The sequence below is a fragment of the Natrix helvetica genome (assembly GCF_964273705.1).
Source record: "Natrix helvetica genome assembly, chromosome: 11".
NCBI lineage: Eukaryota > Metazoa > Chordata > Lepidosauria > Squamata > Natricidae > Natrix > Natrix helvetica.
Window position 1 is genome coordinate 11,402,084 of NC_138562.1, and position 20,878 is coordinate 11,422,961.

Consider the following 20,878-nt stretch of genomic DNA (forward strand, 5'->3'; position numbering starts at 1 on the left):
AAACAATGTGTGCCTAGAACTGGAAATATGGCAGGGAGCAAAATGGCCCTTTGAGTGAGTTGTCTCTGCAAAAGTTCTCTTCTAGCTTCGCTGATGAAAATCTGGCGGGTTTGGGGTTTTCCTAAGGAATTCTTCACTTTGGAGACCAACTTTGTGAAGGTTTTGAATTTTGAAATACTTTCCCAGGTGTCTTATCCCTCTGGAAAGTCTGCTGTTAGAGGAATGGTGAATGCCTTCTCTGCCCTGGGGGGCCTGGGTGGCTGCAACTGAACTCTTTGTTGGGTGCCCTTGTGGTATAATGGGTAGAGCAGGATCAAGAAGTCCTCTCCCTCCCTCTCTCCCTCCCTCCCTCCCTCCTTTCTTTCTTTCTTTCTTTCTTTCTTCTGTCTATCTCTATTTCCTCCCTCCCTTTTTCCTCCCTCCTTCCCTCTTTTCCTTCCTTCTTTCCTTCCTTCCTTCTCTCTTCTTTTTATCTTCTGTCTGCCTCTCTCCCTCCTTTCTTTCTTTTTCCTATCTGTCTCTGATTTTCCCCCTCCCTCCCTTTTTTCCTCCCTCCCTCCCTTTTTTCCTCCCTCCCTCCCTCTTTTCCTTCCTTCCTTCCTTCCTCTTTCTTTCTTTCTTTCCTTCCTTTCTCTGATTCCCTCCCTCCCTCCATCCTTTCTTTCTATCTCTCTCTGATTTCCTTCCTTCCTTCCTTCCTTCCTTCCTTCCTTCCTTCCTTCCTTCCTTCCTTCCTTCCTCCCTCCCCCCTCTCTCTCTGACTTCCTTCCTCCCTCTCTTCCTCCTTTCCTCCTTTCCTGCCTTCCTCCCTCCCTCTCTGCTCCCCTACCCCCCCCCCTCTTTCCTTTTCTTCCCCTTGCCATGCAGTAACTTCAGCTCCACAATTTTGCCCAGGGGTGCTGCTCTCAGAGAGCCCCTGTTCCGAGGGCTACTATTGCTGTTTTTTTTTTTTTTTTGCAAATCCCTTTTGTGGCGCGAAACCCTTGAATGACGCCGGCAACGTTGTCTTCTTAAGGATGGTGCCTTTTGGGTTGCGTTGGAGATGTGTGCGGACGAGAGCTTGCTAGCGTTTCTCAGGAACCCTCCTTATTAAGAAAATAACCCCAGACCCTGGAATAACAGAACTTGTGTTTGCTAGAAGCCCGGTTCAGATAGAATAAAAACTTGTCTTCTGAGATGTATTTTAAAAAGGACATTTTTCCCCCCTCCTGGCAATTGGAGGTGCCCACTTGTTTATCTATCTTGGCCTGGAGCTTGGTCTATAATCCACCGTCCCCTTGTCTTCCTGACATCCAATTGTCCTTTCCGTCGAAAGCATGTTTGTCTAGAAAGGAAACAATTAAATTCCAATATCTCTTGAAAAATCCCAGCTTCTCAAAAGAAAACATACTTCCGCGGTCCTAGGCGAGAAGAAATGCAGCGAGAATCAACCCCTCCGTCTAATAGCCTTAAAAAGGGGCAGGACTTCTGCAATTCCACTAATGTTTATGGCCTTTTTCTGAACTGGCAAATTTACTTTAAATAATTGGGATTTCTTTCCCATCCAACGGAAGCGGGTTTGTTGTCCTTTCTATGACGAAGGATCGTTTGTACAAGTAAGAAGCTAGAAAGGATGAAATTGAAATGAAATATATTAGAAGGGGGAACAAGCACAAGGAGAATGGCACCGATTTGAAACTGCCACGAGAAGGAACATGAAGTTCCAGTGCGTCGTGTCAATGTGGTTTATGCCTAAGTTTTTTTGGGTGTGTATTTTGTATGTTTGAAAATGAAAAAAATCATTAAAAAAAAAATAGAAGCTAGAAAGGAAAGAGAAATACTGAAAAAAAAAATGTAAAGGGAAGCTTGGTGGTTTTGAAACATTTAACAAATATAATCAAAATGCTAGATCAGGGATTGCGAACCTTTTCGGCACCGAGTGCCCCAACCAGAATATAGGTGCATGCGCGCATCCCGGCCAGCTGGTCTGTGGGTTTCCGGCATGCGCCCCTGCCAGCTGTTCTTCACACGTCCCGGAGCCAGAAACTCGAACACCAGCTGGCTGGCACACACATGCCTGTTTTTTGGCCATTTGGGGTGTCGTTTTCAGGCCGTTTTTCAGGCTGAAACCCGAAGAGCAGCTGGCGAAGGGGCCCGTACCCACAGGGGTGCCACCTCTATCATGTCTGCCATAGGTTTGCCATCCCAGTGCTAGATTAATAAAGGCGATGCCATAATTGAATCCTCTGCTGCTGATCTTGGACACGGGCAGCACTTTTGGAGAAGGGGCTCTTCAGCGGCCCTTCTGATGTTACTACAGGTAGTCCTCGGCTTACGCCCACAATTGAGCCCAACATTTCTGTTGCTAAGCGGGAACTTTTGTTAAGAAGTGAGTTTTGCTCCGTTTTGCGACTTTTCCTGCCACCGTTGTTAAGTGAATCATGGCCGTTGTTCATAATACAGTTGTTCAGCGAATCCGGCTTCCCCATTGACGTTGCTCGTTGGAAGGCTGCAAAAAGGGATCACGTGACCTGCAACCGTCATAAACATGAGTCAGCTGCCAAAGTGTCGGAATGTTGATCACGTGACTGTGGGGATGGCCGTAACGGTCGTAAGTGTGAAAAATGGCCCTAAGATGCTTGTTTCAGTGCTATTGTAACTTCAAATGGTCACTAAATGAACTGTTGTAAATCGAGGACTACCCGTATTCTGATTGTGTAATTTTCTCCATGCCAATAGAAACAGAAGACTTGAACAGTTAAACTATTTAAGAGTTGAACAGTTTCCATAGAATAGAAGAATAGAATAGGAGAGGAGAGGAGAGGAGAATGGGAATGGGAATTAGGAGAGGAGAATGAGAATAGAATAGGAGAGGAGAGGAGAATGAGGATAGGAGAGGATAGGAGAGGAGAATGAGAATTAGGAGAGGAGAATTAGAATAGAATAGGAGAGGAAAATGAGAATTAGGAGAGGAGAATGAGAATAGAATAGAATAGGAGAGGAGAGGAGAATGGGAATGGGAATTAGGAGAGGAGAATGAGAATAGAATAGGAGAGGAGAATTAGAATAGAATAGGAGAGGAGAATGAGAATAGAATAGAATAGGAGGAGAGAAGAGGAGAATGAAAATTAGGAGAGGAGAATGAGAATAGAATAGAAGAGGAGGAGAGGAGAATAAGAATAGAATAGGAGAGGAGAGGAGAATGAGGATAGGAGAGGAGAATAAGAATAGAATAGGAGAGGAGAGGAAAATGAAAATTAGGAGAGGAGAATGAGAATAGAATAGGAGAGGAGAAAGAATAGAATAGAAGAGGAGGATAGGAGAGGAGAATGAGAATAGGAGAGGAGAATGAGAATAGAATAGAATAGGAGAGGAGAGGAGAATGAGGATAGAATAGAATAGGAGGAGAGGAGAATGAGAATAGAATAGAAGAGGAGAGGAGAATAAGAATATAAAAGAATAGGAGAGGAGAAAGAGAATAGGAGAGGAGAATGAGAATAGAATAGGAGAGGAGAATGGAATGTAGTGCAGAGCAGAGGAGGAGGAAGAAGAGGAAGAGGAAGAGAAGAGAACGAGAACAGAATAACAGAGTTTCCAGGGACCTTGGAGATCTTCTAGTCTAACCCCCTGCTCAACCCCTATTGTTCTTTGGCTTGGTCAGAAGGGAAGGACATGTCTCACAAATCTGCCAGGTCCTTATGGCTTAACTTAAACCAGGATTGATCAGGTTCATCGCTGTTGCTGGAATGACTTAGAACATCATGTTTCTGATCGGCTACGTTGCCTCCTCTTTTTACGAGAAGAATTTAGCCCCTTCGAAAATGTGATATTTCTCCTTATTCTTCCTCCCACCTTCCCATCTCCAGTTGTTTTGTCTTCCTTTTCATTTGTTTCTCCCTCCACCTTTTGCCTTTTGCTGAACTCTAGTGAATATGAGATTAACGCAGTGATGGAAATGTTTGCCAGTGTGCTAGCGAATTTTCTCTAGGTGTTTAGATCAGATTTCTTCTCCTTGTCTACGTGGGATGAAATGATATACACCGAAGATAAAATAGCCTTATTAGAATTCCTATCTGAGATGCTATCCAATGTTTTTTTTTCTTCACGAAAAGTGTTAGAGAGAGACCGACTATGCCTGGGGAAGGAGTCAAGCGGGCAATTAGTCTGGAATCCTTATGTGGGCCCAAGGGGGCAAGATCCTATCCTCCTTGGATTCTGTTGAACCTTATCTAGTCTGAGTGCAAAATGTCAGTCTGGGAAGATTCTTGTAAAATAGGCAGGAGAAATAAAGTAGCTAATGGAATTCTTGATGTGTGGATCTGGTTGTTGGCGTCTGAAAAATGACTAGATTAGATTTCTCTTCTCTTCTCTTCTCTTCTCTTCTCTTCTCTTCTCTTCTCTTCTTTCCTCTCCTCTCCTCTCCTCTCCTCTCCTCTCCTCCAGGGAGCCACACTTAGGTGAAGTTCACATATAAAACACACCTTTTTAGCAAGAAGCTGTTTACTGTTCAGAAGTTGCAAGTAAGCATGTGATATCAAATGGAAAATAGGTGGGTAGGTGCCGTTGATTGGCAAACAACCCTTAAGCACCTTCCCCTCCTACTGGTCCACATTTTTGATTCCCAAAGCTACAGGAAAGAACAGCATCCTCTAGATCCGTGATGGCGAACCTATGGCATGTGTGCCAGAGGTGGTATGCAGCGCCCTCTCTCTGTGGGCACATGAGTCATCGCTACAATTCAGCTCCACCACGCATCCGCGCGCACCTCCTGCCGGCCAATTGGTCTTTGGGACTCTGCTATGTATGCGTGGGGGGAGGGCTGTGTGTGTGGGTGGGCGCATGCATGAAGGGCGGCGTGCATGCATGGGGGGGCACATGCACGGGGGCTACGTGCATTGCATTTTGGGGGTAAAGGTTAGCAATCACTGCTCTAGATTTTGTGGCAAGCTTGCCTATGTGTTCATACAGGAGAGTAAAGTTCAATTGTGATTGGTTTGAGAAAGCTTAGTCAACTTCCCTGTTGGTCCTCTCCTGGCAGGTAGACCAGCCAACGGATTTTAGCAGCTCTTATATGGATTGATTTATGGCATCGGTGAATGATGTTAGTGCTTGGCTTTTGATTCTGGCGTGAATTCTTCCTGTACAATGTCATAAACTTCAGTCCAAGTCACCTGGATTTGTTCGTTGCATCCATTGGAACAGGAACCAACAGAGATAGCTGGTTGTTGCTTCCTCCACCAGCAAGCGAGTTTACAAACTGTCATTTGTAAGAGATTTGTGTTATATTCCCGACTGTCTGATAATCCAGGTATTTATTTTTCCTAATCCTGTATTAGACAGGAAAAGGAATGAATGATATCTATGATATCAACACATATCTAGTGTTGCGTGACCCCCCCGCCTCCCCTCCCCCCTCATGCACACACAACCTTCCCCCAACCCATAGTAGGCCTCCCTGCAGCCACCTGGGAGCAAAAATGGGCTGCTGGGGGTGGGGAGATCACACCATCACCCCTGCGCTCCCCCCCCCCCACATATGCGGCAAAGTCCTGAAAATCAGCTGGCTGGCGGAAGGTGCACATGCATGCCCAGTGGAGCTGAGCTGGGCTCTGCGGGCCACTTGCATGCCAGGACACACCCACACCAAGGCGTGTTAAGGGTGTCTTACCCCCCACAGTATTTTTCTCCAGAGAGTAAGTCATCTGTGTACCAAGTTTGGTTGAAATTTTTCAGCAGCCCAGGCATTCCAGAGTTATGCTGGAACACGCAGACTTACACAGACACACACAGACAAAAAAACAACAACCCAACAACACACACACACACACACAAACAAACACACACACAGCCATTTTTGTATATATAGAAGATTTAGAAGACTATATTGCCTAAGTATTGTGGTTAACATAGTCCATTGTAAGCATCGGATCTGGCACATGCGCAAAGAACTTTACCTTGTCTAACGGATGGAAAGAATGGCTCAGCCACTTCCTGAATTACAATTGTTCAATAAATACATCCAGGTATGTGCAGTATATTTCCCACTCCTCTCCAATGAAGCCTTGAATTTTTAGCATTCCAAGTAGGACCCGAATGGCTTGAGGATGGACAGCATCGGACTTCTGAGATTCTGAGATTCTTTGTGTGCAAACCCTCACTTCAGAACCAGTTGGATTTGATTTAAATCAAGTCGATTCAAATCACGATTTAAATCACGAGTACAAAGGTTTGATTGAAATCCACTTGGTTTAAATCATCATTTTGGAAGAGCCACTGTTCATCTCTGTCCTTTCAGCAACTCCTCTGACCCGCTGTTGACTCACGGACAGACACGTACCCTATGTTAACATATGCTAAATAGAAAATCATATCTATCTATCTATCTATCTATCTATCTATCTATCTATCTATCTATCTATCTATCTATCATCTATCTATATCTATATCTATATCTATCTATCTATCTATCTATCTATCTATCTATCTATCTATCAATCATATATCTATATCTATCTATCTATCTATCTATCTATCTATCTATCTATCTATCTATCTATCTATCTATCTATCATATATCTATATCTATCTATCTATCTATCTATCTATCTATCTATCTATCTATCTATCTATCTATCATATATCTATATCTATATCTATCTATCTATCTATCTATCTATCTATCTATCTATCTATCATCTATCTATCTATCTATCTATCAATCATATATCTATATCTATCTATCTATCTATCTATCAATCATATATCTATATCTATATCTATCTATCTATCTATCTATCTATCTATCTATCTATCTATCTATCTATCAATCATATATCTATATCTATATCTATATCTATCTATCTATCTATCTATCTATCTATCTATCAATCATATATCTATATCTATATCTATATCTATATCTATCTATCTATCTATCTATCTATCAATCATATATCTATATCTATATCTATCTATCTATCTATCTATCTATCTATCTATCTATCAATCATCTATCTATATCTATCTATCTATCTATCTATCTATCTATCTATCTATCTATCTATCTATCAATCATATATCTATATCTATATCTATATCTATCTATCTATCTATCAATCATATATCTATATCTATATCTATCTATCTATCTATCTATCTATCTATCTATCTATCATCTATCTATCTATTTGTGTTACAACCCCTGGTATGCCCAACTATCGGAGGGAACTCACTACTCCCCCTTTCTGTCTATCGGCTCACTACAGGAGACCATCCAGGCAGAAAACCATATTTTTAATGTTGCCTTTTTATATTTGTGTTGTATTTGTGCTGATAAATAAATAAAGGGAGACTAGTATGGATCTATTTCAAGCTATTTAGCTCTCATCAGCTAGCCAGGTTCAAATCCCAGTAAGGGTATGGCTAGCTGATGAGAGCTAAATAGCTTGAAATAGATCTATACTAGTCTCCCTTTATTTATTTATCAGCACAAATACAACACACACACACATTTTACTCCAAAAGCATTTTATTAAAATCAATTTGATAAAATTTTTTTAAGAAAACCAGATTCAAACAAAAAAATTCCGCTTTTAAAAAACTTTTTTAAAAAAATACTGTTTTTTTTAAAAATCCCATTTTTAAAAAAACATTTAAAAAAAAATCATCGGTTTTCATCCACCATGATTCAGAAACCTTGAAAGGTTGAAGATGTGGCCGAGCAGGGCGAAACCTTCAGTCCTTTCCAATTTAAAATAAAATAATTGAAGCTCATCTTCTGGCAATTCAGGGCATTGCTGCTAAATTTCCGTGATGTATTGTTGAGGGACACCGGAATTGCAAATAAGACGGTTATAGATGACCTGGGGGAAACCAGAGCTGTACTGTGTCCGTGTTGTGCAGTAATTAAACGCACACATTTCCACGCACGGTTGCCGGCTCAGGTGACTTCCGTATTCTTCATTTTTGGATAGACTTCCCAGCCTTGTTCAGTGCAGTCACTGGTCTTTGCCCAGCATCATTAACCATGATATATCTGCTTTCCTGCTCCAGGTTCCTGGCTGTCATCCTCTCTTCAATGCCCTTGCTTGTCTTCTGTGCCTTTTGCCACCCTGAGCTTTACCGCTGGTGGCACTGTAATAGCAATGGCACTGAGAGTTATACAATGCTTCACGGTGCTTTGCAGCCCTCTCTAAGCAGTTTACAGAGTCAGCGTATTGCCTTCAAACAATCTGGGTCCTCATTTTACCCACCTCGGGAGGATGGAAGGCTGAGTCAACCTTGAGCCAGTCAGGATCGAACTGCTGGCAATAGGCAGAATTAACCTGCAACACTGCATTCTAACTACTGGAAAGGAAGGAAAGAAGGAAGGGAGGGAGGGAAGAAGGAAGGAAGAAAGGGAGGGAGGGAGGGAAGAAGGAAGGAAGGAAGGAAGGAAGGAAGGACGGACAATAGCACTTAGACTTATATACCACTTCACAGTGCTTTACAGCCCTCTCTAAGCAGTTTACAGAGTCAGCGTATTGCCTTCAAACAATCTGGGTCCTCATTTTACCGACTTCAGGAGGATGGAAGACTGAGTCAACCTTGAGCCAGTCAGGATCAAACTGCTTGCAATAGGCAGAATTAGCCTGCAATACTGCATTCTAATCACTGGGAAGGAAGGGAGGGAGGGAGGGAGGGAAGGAAGAAGGAAGGAAGGAAGGAAGGAAGGAAGGAAGGAAGGAAGGAAGGGTAATAGCAATAGCCCTTAGACTTATAAACTGCTTCACAGTGCTTTACAGCCACCTCTAAGCGGTGTACAGAGCCTTCATACCATCCCAACAATCTGGCTCCTCATTTTACCGACCTTGGAAGGATGGAAGGCTGAAACAACCTTGAACCAGTCAGGATCGAACTGCTGGCAGTGGGCAGAATTTGTCTGCAATACTGCCTTCTAACCACTGCACCACCACAGCTTATAATATACTTTCTCTCTGATATTTTTGGGAGCCCTGCGAGAGCCAGGGAAGAATGGATTATTTACCAGAATGGATCAATGAAGACTCCAATCATCCAGGCTGAAAGGCTCTAGAAGTTGAATTACGGCAACTGGACCCAACTTGTTTTATCTGAGATGTTTCGTTTTGCTCATCCAAGCAACCTCATCAGTTCAGAGCAAAATTAGTTGGGCCGAGTCCGAGAGGCGTTGGAATGTACCAACTCTGGGCGAAGCTATTTAGCAAAGCCCTCTTTTCATAATATGAACGTTACTGGGCATCTTTAGGGTTATTGGCGCAGAACTTGCAAATAGTCCTCGATCTATAACAGTTTGTTTAGCGACCGTTGTTACGACGGCACTGAAAAAAGTGAGTTACAATCATATTTCACGCTTATAGCCAATGATGGGTTCCAGATCCCGTCGCAACCGGTACTCCTCATGCGCACCCACCGCTTGTGACACTCCAGCTGCTCAGCGGAGCGTTGCGCTGTGTGCGCTTGCGCAAATGGCCCGGTTGGGTCAAATCAGGTAAGGATGGCGAGCAGGCGGATGAGCCCTCTGGAGCACCATACCGAAATAGTACCTGGTGCTCCCAGCAGGCATCGGTACAACCACCACTGCTTACAGCTACTGCGACGTCCCCATAGTCACATGATCCAAATTCAGATGGTTGGCTACTGACTCATAGGGGTGACGATTGCAGATTGCCTGGATCACGTGATCCCCTTTTGCAACCTTCTGGCAAGCAAAGTCAAGCCAGATTCACTTAACAACCGTGTTACTGGCCAAGTTGTTCTCCAAAGCCCCTGAGGGCAGGACATGAAGCAACGGGTGGAAACTAATCAAGGAGAGACACAACTTAGAACTAAGGAGAAATTTCCTGACAGAACAATTAAGCAGTGGAAGTGTTTGCCTCCAGAAGTTGTGAATGCTCCAACACTGGAAGTCTTTAAGAAGAGATTGGACAACTATTTGTCTGAAATGATATAGGGTTTCCTGCCTAAGCAGGGGGTTGGACTAGAAGATCTCCAAGGTCCCTTCCGACTCTGTTATTCTATGCTATCTTACTCTATCCTTATCCTATCCTATCCTTATTCTATTCTATCCTATCCTATCCTAATTCTATCCTTTTCTATTCCTTATTCTATTCTGTTCTATTCACTTAACAACTGCAGTGATTCACTTAACAACGGTGGCAATAAAAGTCATACCATGGGGCCAAACTCACTCAACAAATGTCTCAGTTAGCTGGGCTCCGTTGCGGTCGTAAGTCCAGGACTTCCTCCAGTGAGTCACTCTCATGGATGTGAATGTTTTGACAGGTGAGTCTTATTTTCTTGAAAGATTTTGTGTGTCTTGACTCTGAATCTTCTCCGATTCCTTTGTTCTTCTCTGGTCTCTAAGACTAATTTGATGGCGGAGTTTTGATCCCTTCCAAGGTACAACCTGTTGTTGCCCCTAAGCCATTTTTGCTCCTCCTTAGAAACTCGGCTTGAACCCTCGGAGTTCGTCATTTACATGATGTTTTTGTTGGGATTACCTCCACTCTTGTCCACTCTGACCTTGTAATTTTGTCACAGTTGGAGACGTAATGCAGAGTGACTAAGATAATGTTGTTTACACAGCCTTTAAGTGGAGTGACATTATAGTCAAGCAAGTGTCACATCACCCAAAGAGAAAGAAGGCTTAATTATCATAATCCTGTGAATACTAAAATTCCTTCGCCATGTGTAGCATAATAATGCCGTGTTCTCCAGGTATGGGTTTATTAACCGGAGGAAAGGACATATAGTAGCTTTGGTCTCTCTTTTGTTTTTCTTTTTCAACTTGCGACACAATGAACTCCCAAATTTCTGTGGCTAAGCCAATGGTTGTTAAGGGAGTTTTGCCCCATTTTGCAATCTTTCCTGCCACAGTTGTTAAGTGAATCCCTGCCATTGTTAAGTTAGTAACATTGGTTGTTAAGTGAGTTTGGCTTCCCCGTGGACTTGGCTTGTTGCTTATTGTGTATTCCTCTTGTAGGGAGTCTAGTTTAATTGGCCCAAGAAACTTCAAAACAGCATGTGGAATGTAGTCTTAAAACAACATAATTACATTGGTTTATTGATAACTTTTCACCCAAAAATAGTTTCAGACAGAATTTCAACGTGGAATTGTCTAGGTACTAAACTACAACTGGAAGCATCGTTTCAATCAGCTCCAGTGTGTTTGTGCGCTTTTGATTGTGAGAACTAAACAAAAAAGCATAGCTGTAGAAGGCTCAAGCTAATTGGTGAGGTTGAAAATTAAGAGCTCATTTATTTCCTAAACATCCTCTCTTTTCACTTTTTAGCTAAACTAAGAAATAGGTGGTCGGTGAAAAATGTATCTTTTATTGTGATTTCCAAGGTTGTTTTAGTATGATGATTGAACTCCAAATCAACAAAATATTGGTTAATTGAGACATTTGGAGAGAGGTGGGGGGAGAGAGAGAAGGAGGGAGAGGGAAATAAAGTGTGATGATTGAACTGATCACCAACATTATATTGGTTAATGGAAAGAGAGAGAGAGAGAGAGAGAGAGAAATATAGATTATGATGATTGAAATGGAAACTAACATTATATTGGTTAATGGAGAGATTTGGAAAGAAAGGAAGGAAGAGAGAAAGAAAGACAGAAAGAAAGAAAGAGAGACAGAAAGAAAAAGAGAGAAAGAAAGAGGAAAAGAAAAAAGAGAAAGAAAGAGAGAGGGAAAGAGAGAATGGAAAGAAAGAAAAATAGGGGAGAAAGAAAAAAAGGAAGAGAGAGAAAGGAAAGGAAAAGAAAGAAAGAGGAGAGAAAGGAAAGAAAAAGAAAGAGAAGAGAAAAAAGAGAGAGAGAGAAAGAAAGAAATAGAGAGAAAGAAAAAAAGAAAGCATTTGGAGAAAGCAAAATCAACACCGCATCTTCTGCTATCGACGAATGCACATATACACACGGGGATGTGTCCCCCCCCCCCTGGCAGCTCGTGGTGCTCCGATTAGCTTTCATTGCTGCACGCTGGCCACATTTTCCTTTGAAGGAAGGGCGCCCGAGCTGTAACCTTGACTCGGCGGTAAGCAGCGGCAGCCTTGCCATAAAGTCACTGAGCTGGTGCTCGGAAAAAAAGCAGGGAGCACCTGCACGCACAGGCTGTTGGACTGGATTCCTAGCCCCTGGAGTGTTGAGGCTGCAGCTGCTGGGCCGCCTAGCAGTTGGAGAAGGCTTCACCCTCCCTCTGCTCGGCTCCCCTGAGATCCACTAAAGGGGTTTTTAACTTTCTTTGGATGTATAATTTTTGTTGATTAACTGGCGTCCGGGGAAGGCAGGCCTTTTGTAAAACCGATGGCAGGGAGGCGCTGCCTAGGGCAGAAGCTGTCGAGATGATCCCTGCCGCCTTTTGTGGAGATGCGATGCGGGGCGCTAATGCTATACTTGCCTCCCCGAGCATCGTGGGGTTTCCCCCCCCCCTCTTCCTTCCCACAATGCCTGGCGGCTGTGGCCTTCAGAAAGAAAGGCAGAACAGCTGATATCCCCCAAGGAAGGAAACTCAAGTTCTGTTTTAATATTTGGCTTTTTCTAATTATGTTCGAATGCAATCACAGCATCATCGCATTACAGCAGGGTAGCTACTGAATTTCCTTTCTCCTCTTTCAAGCCCTCGCCTTCACACACACACACATACATATATGTATTTTTAAATATATATATGCTGGTACAATTCAAGCCAACTCTATGGTCCAGTTTCCTTTTTCCTTGTATATATATATATACAACAAAACCAGCATACCTACACCCGTGAAAATCTACGAAAACATATATACACAAACACACACACACACACACATATATGTATGTATGTATGTATGTATGTATGTATATGTTTGTGTGTGTGTGTGTTGTATTTGTACTGATAAATAAATAAAGGGAGACTAGTATAGATGTATTTCGAGCTAATTAGCTCTCATCAGCTAGCCATACCCTTACTGGGATACAGAAAGAGGGAGTAGTGACCTTCCTCCCATATTTAGGCATACCAGGGGTTGTAACACACATACATACATACATACATACATACATACATACATACATACATACATATATATATATATATATATATATAAAATGGTACAATTTTAAAATATATATATATATATAAGAATTGGCTGCTTTAAAGTTGCTCAATAGGGTATTTAACCTTCTATTCCCATCCAGTTGTCCCTTTTTATCTCGTTTCTCTGTCTCTCCCTTTCCATCCATCTGCCCATATCGTTGTCATTTATTTAGGTCTTTTGAACTCATTGCAATGTTTTTTTTCTCTTTCAAAGACAGGAAAGAGCATAATCCAATTATATGCTCTTCAGTGGTTTATCTAAAAATGTCAGTCCGTACAGGCAAACAAGAAAGTTATGCAGTAATCACAGGTGAAAACCATTCACCGCTCTAAAATATGATGAACCTTTCCAATGTCAGCATCTTTTAAAACAACCCAGCAAGAAATCCAGAGCATTAAAATTGCTTTTGGGTTGCTTCCGTAGGAGTTTGTGCGCGCACCCACAACATCCATGTTAGAATGGTTTTCGCTTGTAAGGCTATGAATCCTTTGAAAGGTTCAACTTCTATACAGTAATTTCAACTCCTCAGGTTTTTTTGTGGGGGGGGGGAAGGCTATTTTAAAAGTAAAGTATGGCATAAGCTTTTGCGCGTTTGCAAAACTCGTGAACTTAAAAATAAAATAATCCTGAGTTTATGGGGAGATAGCTTCCGGACACCTACATGTCTGTGAAGATTATCGATCATCCAGGTCACGGTTGTCCCAAAGGCAACTGGACTTTCTCCGGCGTCCCCCCCTCCCGAAGATGTTTCGTTTCTCATCCAAGAAACTTCTTCCGCTCTGAACTTAAAGAAGCTTCTTGGATGAGAAGCTAAACATCTTTAAGGAAAACAGCAACAATGGAAGATAGTCTAGTTGCCTTTGGAAAAGAAGCTTCAGGACTTCATAAGACCTGTTTTGGGGTTGTGGGGGGGTAGATAGGGGGGGAAAAGTCTAGGAGTTTTGGTTCCCAAGATTTAAAGCGTGGGTTGAGTTGACCGTCTTCGCCTAGAAGCTTGCATCAAAAACTCTTTCTCTCTTTCCAGCCCCCATGGATGGAACCCGGTTTCATCTGAAATTCCTGCGACTCCAAACCTAATTAGTGAAATTAAGTTGAAAACGCTGTAAACAAGCGAAGTTATTATTCATTCTGCTCCACGGCTACAAATGTGGGAGGACATGTTAAATGATAAATTAGGCATGGACTGCTTTAATCTGTGAGTTGAACATGTGAGAAAATGGACTGCATTGGTAATTAGTGTTTACGGCCACGGGAGAGGGTAGAAGTGAGGGGGGGGGCGGTGTCTTTGAGAACAGTGACAGGAAATTGATCAGTTTAGGTTGTCATAGCAACTCGAAAGGGCCCTCCATTTCTTTGGCTGCCTTTTGTCCGCGGCGAGCTTGCTCTGTTTTCAAAATATATTTATGAACTCTAAAGATAATCTACTCAATACAGCAAAGTGGCCCCAAATGGTAAAATGCCATACTGACAAGGTGCTGGTGAATGTCTGAACGCCCCGATAACAAGCTTAAGTGTCCTACGGTTGTCATGACGTTACTTTTACAAAGCAAATGATGTCTGAGAGAGGCAGGCCGGGGAAAGAAGGAGAAGGAGGGGAAGAAGAAGGTGGTGGTGGAAATCCCTCCTCAAAATTAGCCGAAAATGCAAATCTCTTTATGAGACTGTCTCCACCATAATAACAGACAATAATTGATGATTTATGAGTTGCCACCATAGCAACCGGGCCTCTTGGCCCCCTCGCCTGTTTTGATGCTACACAATGGAAGTTTGCCACAACATTCAAGAGGACGGGGGGGGGGGGGGAAGGAGAGGAGGATAAACACAAAACACGGCGAAAAAGTTTTTGAGATCCAGCAACAAAGCCAAAGGTGGTTTTCTGTCCATGGCACGGCGCTTAAAACAAACAAACAAAGAATAAGATGCGAAATAGACGAACATTCAGAATTTTCTGGTCAAGTCAACGAACGGTTTTAGAAGGTTTTTGGGTTTTAGTTTTTTTTTTTGCATTTGGTTTGTAATGGTTCCCTTGTGAAGAAGGGAAGGCAGGAAAAATAACATGAAAGCTCCCCAAAAGATCCGGGACTTGAAAGCAACTTTCCTGCTTCTCTTTAAATATATATATATATATAATTGCGTTTCACAGAATGTTTCTGTTTCAAGAATAAGCCTTTAAAAATTAATTGCCCAGGCTAATCCTTTCTGGTCAGCAAAAGCTAGTCCTTTAATATCATTATTAACATAAACATTTACTTGGATTAACAGCCGTTCTTCCATTATTAATTGGATTTATTATTATTATTATTAATGGCTGCGGTGTCCAAAAAAGTTCTCACAGGGTGGCTTTGAAAACAAGACAGGATTCTTACGCTTGTGTTTTCCATGTTAAAATGGAATTTTTAAGTAACAAAACCTGGTTGGTAGAGTTAAAAAAAGAAAAGCGAAACTTACAAAATCTGCTTAGGTGGGATTTTAAAATAAGGAATCTTGAACATTTCTGGCTGTATTGGTATGCTATTGGATAGAAGATGTTTTTCTATGTTTTTAGAATTACAATCTACCATTATTAAAACTTAGATGGGTTACCCCTAGTAGTGTTATTAAAATAATAGCTTTGGTAGAAATGCCTATGATTTTCGCTGGTCTCTCCTGCAGTATGCATCCACTGAATTTTCTCGTAATGTCTTAATTTTCTCATAGTGTGTGGTGGCCAGTGAGAAATTTCCTGAGATTTCTGGGTGAAATTTTGAATTCTTGTGAGGTTTGGGGTGAGAATGTTAACATCTAAGGAGATTTCAGAATGATAGTGACAACACTTTGTAAAGCTTGGTGATTTGGCCTTTGAAAAGATATGTTTATTTTATATTTGTATTTGCATTTATTAGTTTGTCAAACGTGAACAAGATAGCAGTTATAAACATGGACATGAACGAAAGAAATGAATACAAATAAATGGGGACAGTAGGACAGAGACGGAAGGCATACTGGTGCGCTTATGGACGCTCGCTTTACAGACCTCTTAGGAATGGGGTAAGGTCAACGGTAGACAGTTTAAGGTTGAAGCTGTGTGGGTTTGAGGATGTAACAACGGAGTCAGGTAGAGCATTCCAGGCGTTGACCCCTCTGTTGCTGAAGTCGCACTTTCTGCAATCAAGTTTGGGATGGTTTATCTTGAGTTTGTAGCGATTGTTTGCTCGTGTATTATTGAGGTTGAAACTGAAGAAGCCGTTGACAAGTAAGACATTGTAACAGACAATTTTGTGTACTGTGCTTAGATCATACCGCAGGCGGTGCAGTTCCAGATTGTCCAAGACCAAAATTTCAAGCCTGGTGGCGTAAGGGATTCTATTGTGAGTAGAAGACTGGAGGACTCTTCTCGTGAAATACCTCTGGACCCGCTCAATTGTATTAATATCCAATATACAGTGTGGATTCCAGGCAGACGAGCTGTATTCGAGGATTGGTCTGGCAAAGTTTTTTTGTGCTCTAGTTAACAATACAATGTTACAGGAGAAGAAGCTTCACAAAATTAGGTTAACAACACTTAATGCCTTTTTAATGCCATTTTAGCACATCTCTACCAGGGACTGCCTGTGGTATTTCATCAACCACAAGTAGACCCTCAACTATCAGTTGCTAAATCAGAAATAATTTCTTTTATGGAAATTTTAAGATACAAAAAGGGCAAGTACAGGGGGAAAAAGAGAATTTTGAATTCCTACTTTTCTGAAATCTTCTTTTCATAGTCTGTTCCAAAGGATCCAGGGCATCTTGCCTCCACCAAAACTCGCTGTGGGGCAAACATGGGAATCAGAGTAACTGGAATTTAAAGCCTCTTGAAGGCTGAAGATAATACTGACTTCCTAATTCAGTTTTCTGCATCCTTGGAACTGGAATGGGCCAACTCATGTTGGCCAACTCGCCATGGCTTAACTTGCCACGGGACAACTTAACATGAGAGAACTGCACACTAGAACCGTTCCTCTCTTAATATTAGTAGTAGTAGTAGTATTCATATTATTATTCATATTGTTACAAATAAAATCCCAGTGATTTTAATAAAACTAAGAAGGCAGGAAGAAGCAGACAGCCGCACTAATAATATTAAGAGGGGAAGGGGTGTAGCACAGGGGTGAAATCCAGCAGGTTCTGCCAGGTGCTGGAGAACTGGTAGTGGAAATTTTGAGTAGTTTGGAGAACCAGCAAATACCACCTCTGGCTGGCCCCAGAGTAGTGCGGGAATGGAGATTTTGCAATATCCTTCCCCCAGGAGTGGGGAGGGAATTGACATTTTTGCAGAATCCTTCCCCTGCCACACCAGGACCAAGCCAGGGCCACAGAACCAATAGATTTTTTTTTTTTTAATTTCACCACCGGTATAGTAGTGATGGCGAACCTTTTATAGACACAGCGCCCAAACTGTGGGTGCGCATGCCCAAACTGAGGGGTGTGCGCATATGCAAGGAATGTGCGTATTCAGAGCAGAGATCCGAAGACCAGCTGGCCCAAGGAAGCAGGGCATCCCAACGCTGGCAGTGTGGCAAGAGAGAAGATCTTTTTCTTTCATGCACTTCTGTTTCGTCGTTTGCAGGGAAACAGAAGCGCACGAAAGAAACGCCGCGGAGATCTGACCGGGGGCAACAGGACGCGTGCCAGCAGAGAGGGCTCTGCGCTCCACCTCTGGCATGCATGCCCTAGGTTCGCCACCACGGGGATATAGAATACAATTAACTTGCATTGAGTTGACCTGTGCAGAGTTGGCCATAGCCAGTTGGCCACAATGAGTTGTCCCATTTCAAGGATGCATAAAATTGAATCAGGGAGGAGGTCAATATCTTCAGCCTTCGGGAGGTTTCAAATTCCAGTTCTTCTGATTCACGCGATCGGTAGTCTAAGAGAAGATGGAATACCGGAACTTTTGAGAAGTTTTTCAGCTCCTCCCCAGTACAAAAGGAGGGCAGGTTTTGCAAGGATGACCCGTCTACAAGGACAGTCTTTGGTGTATAAAAGAGCGGACTCTTCCTTCAAATAGATTCCGAACTAATTGACACAATAGCTATACGTCCATGTCAAACCTCATAAATTAATAGGAATGAAGTGAACTGGCGGGCACAAGATGAACCTGCCTTGAAGAATCCATCCATCCATTCAGGGGGCAAAAAATAAAAAAAATGAAATAAAATAAAATTCTTTCCCATGTTTTTTGAAAGAAGAGTTGCAGAGCTACGGAGACGCCAATTACACACAAGTATTCCTTTGTCCCCTTTGATAACTACCTGCAATTCATCTGAGTAACTAATTAGATGACTTCATGGTTGAGCGGGGATTTGAACCGGGCTGCCCTGGGGGTCATAAAAAACAGCCTACGTAGCATATGGATCCCACTTCTTGGATTGAGCATGAAGCTCAGTGGAACCAGAAGGTGAAAACCATTGAGACGTTCTCTATTTCTAGTTAAGAGAGCAGGTTCCGTTGAGGTTTAGCTGGACTTACTGGAAATAAGGTAATAAGGTATCGGAAATAAGGCTAAAAAAAACCGGTAAAGGAGTCCCTGCGGATTTTACTTCGCTAGTATTCTGACCTAGGCTTCACCAAATCACGAAGCAGACTCTTTGTCCCGACAAAACCCCTTTTGATTAAGCTCATGTGAATTCCTCTCGTTCACATCCAGCAAAGTCCCGGCAAACAGCCTTTCAAGGGTGAATTTACAGCCACAGACCTTATCAGGCTTGGAGAGCTGCCAGGTTGATATCTTCCAAATGCATCTCTGTACAGGAAAATACTTGGCAAGGAGTCTCTGAGAGTCACGAACGAATCTTCAACCTAATGAATTGAACTAATGGTCTCCTGCAAACTCCACTCCCCTTTCCCTCCTCTTTATTCCCTATGGGAGGGGCCATTCACTGTCTACCTGTGCCTTTACTTTCAAGTGGGACCTTGTTCCTTAGCTGTTCTCTTCTCCTGGCAGCTCCGTGCATGCGCACATCAGGAACAGGCTCCAGCTGTTCTTATGCCCCAAAGATCTCCGACTCCGAAGGCAGCTGATAACTGTCTGACAGACCTGGCCCCATCTCTGCATGTTTAAGTAGTCCACAACTCACAACAGTTCATTTAGTTGATCATTTAAAGTTACAATGGTATTGAAAAAAGTGACTTATGAGCATTTCCATGCTTACGACCATTGTTTTCACTGACAGAGGGCTGCAGGAGGCCATCGTGACTGAAAATGGAGCTCAGAAGGGCCGCACACAGCCTCCCCCCCACCCCTGAGCTCCGTTTTCGCTGGCAGAGGGCTGCAGGAGGCTGTTGCGGCTGAAAACGGAGCTCGGAAGGGCCGCACACAGCACCCCCCCCAAGCTTTGTTTTCACTGACAGAAGGCTGCAAGAGGCCATCGTGGATGAAAATGGAGCTCGGAAGGGCCACACACAGCACCCCCCCCAAGCTTTGTTTTCACTGACAGAGGGCTGCAAGAGGCCATCATGGCTGAAAATGGAGCTCGGAAGGGCCGCACACAGCACCCCCCCCAAGCTTTGTTTTCACTGACAGAGGGCTGCAAGAGGCCATCATGGCTGAAAATGGAGCTCAGAAGGGCCGCACACAGCCTCCCCCCACGCGAGCTCCGTTGTCGCTGGCAGAGGGCTGCAGGAGGCTGTTGCAGCTGAAAACGGAGCTTCGGAGCTCATTTTTGCTGGTAGAGTGCTCAGGCCACTACAGGTGCCCCCGACACAAGTGACATCAAGGTGACCACACCCACCCTGACCAGGTCCCCTCTGGCTACCCGAGATCAAACACAACCCTGATGCAGCCTTCAGAGAAATCGAGTTTGACACCCCTGCTCTGGAGTGAAGAGGTAACACTTAAGACACAGCAACCTCCCTAAAGCATGGCCATGATTTAACCCCTGGCTGAAAATAAACAACGTTGACAGGCAGTGCATGATTGGTAGCAAGAAGGGGCTATGATATATCAACACTTGGGCCCCGTAGTTGGTTAGCCTGTTTTGACATCCTTATCTGTAAGCATAGACAGATACGTCAGCTTGTTTTTGCTATATATTTTTAAATGGCCTCTTTTGATATCCAACGATAATCTTATCCATTGTCTAGAGCTTGAGCTGATGAAAGTTCTGGAGAAACGTCGACAGATCTTGGGATTTGTTTCTGCCTTTAAAAACAAGGGACGGTTGCATCTCTTCAGCTGAGTTCTGAATATGGAACAGAGTTGTTTGTATATCAAAAGCAGACAATGAGCTGTTTTGTCACATTCAATTACCGAGGCCAAAGAAATTGTGACAGCTTCTGTTATATATATTTATAAAAGCCATACAAAATGCATGAACGCTTTGTTTAGAACGTAGTTGGAAATACTCGAACCAAACATTGTTGAGTAAATTAATATTTTGGTCTTGTGATATTTTAATTGGAAAATAGCAGCTGTGCTTAGCTGGAGATAGAGTCTGTCTGTCTCTCTCCCCCCCCCCCCTTCCTCAAGTGATTTACAAAAGAATTGTAATAAAGGTTTTTCAAGAGATAGATAAATAGATGGATGGATGGATGGATGATAGGCAGACAGACAGACAGACAGATATAGATATAGATATAGATGGATATAGATATAGATGGATAGATGGATATAGATATAGATGGATAGATAGACAGATAGATAGATATACAGTAGATATAGATATAGATATAGATGGATAGATGGATAGCTATAGATATAAATGGATAGACAGATATAGATATAGATTATAGATATAGATGGATGGACAGATAGATATAGATATAGGATATAGATATATAGATATAT

General features: G+C 42.7%; 1 protein-coding gene across 3 annotated transcripts in view; it reads left to right on the forward strand.

Annotated features, from left to right (window-relative positions):
- Positions 1-20,878, forward strand: part of DACH2 (dachshund family transcription factor 2) — a 269,698-nt gene that overhangs the window by 87,530 nt on the left and 161,290 nt on the right. The window contains exon 1 of one of the 3 annotated variants that reach the window (XM_081964107.1): positions 14,215-14,266. The exons of the other annotated variants lie outside the window; for them this stretch is intronic. Coding sequence (XP_081820233.1) covers positions 14,217-14,266 — 50 coding nt within the window. The 5' untranslated portion in view covers positions 14,215-14,216. Of the gene's footprint in view, positions 1-14,214; positions 14,267-20,878 lie in introns of those variants that run through there. 3 annotated transcript variants of the gene reach the window in all.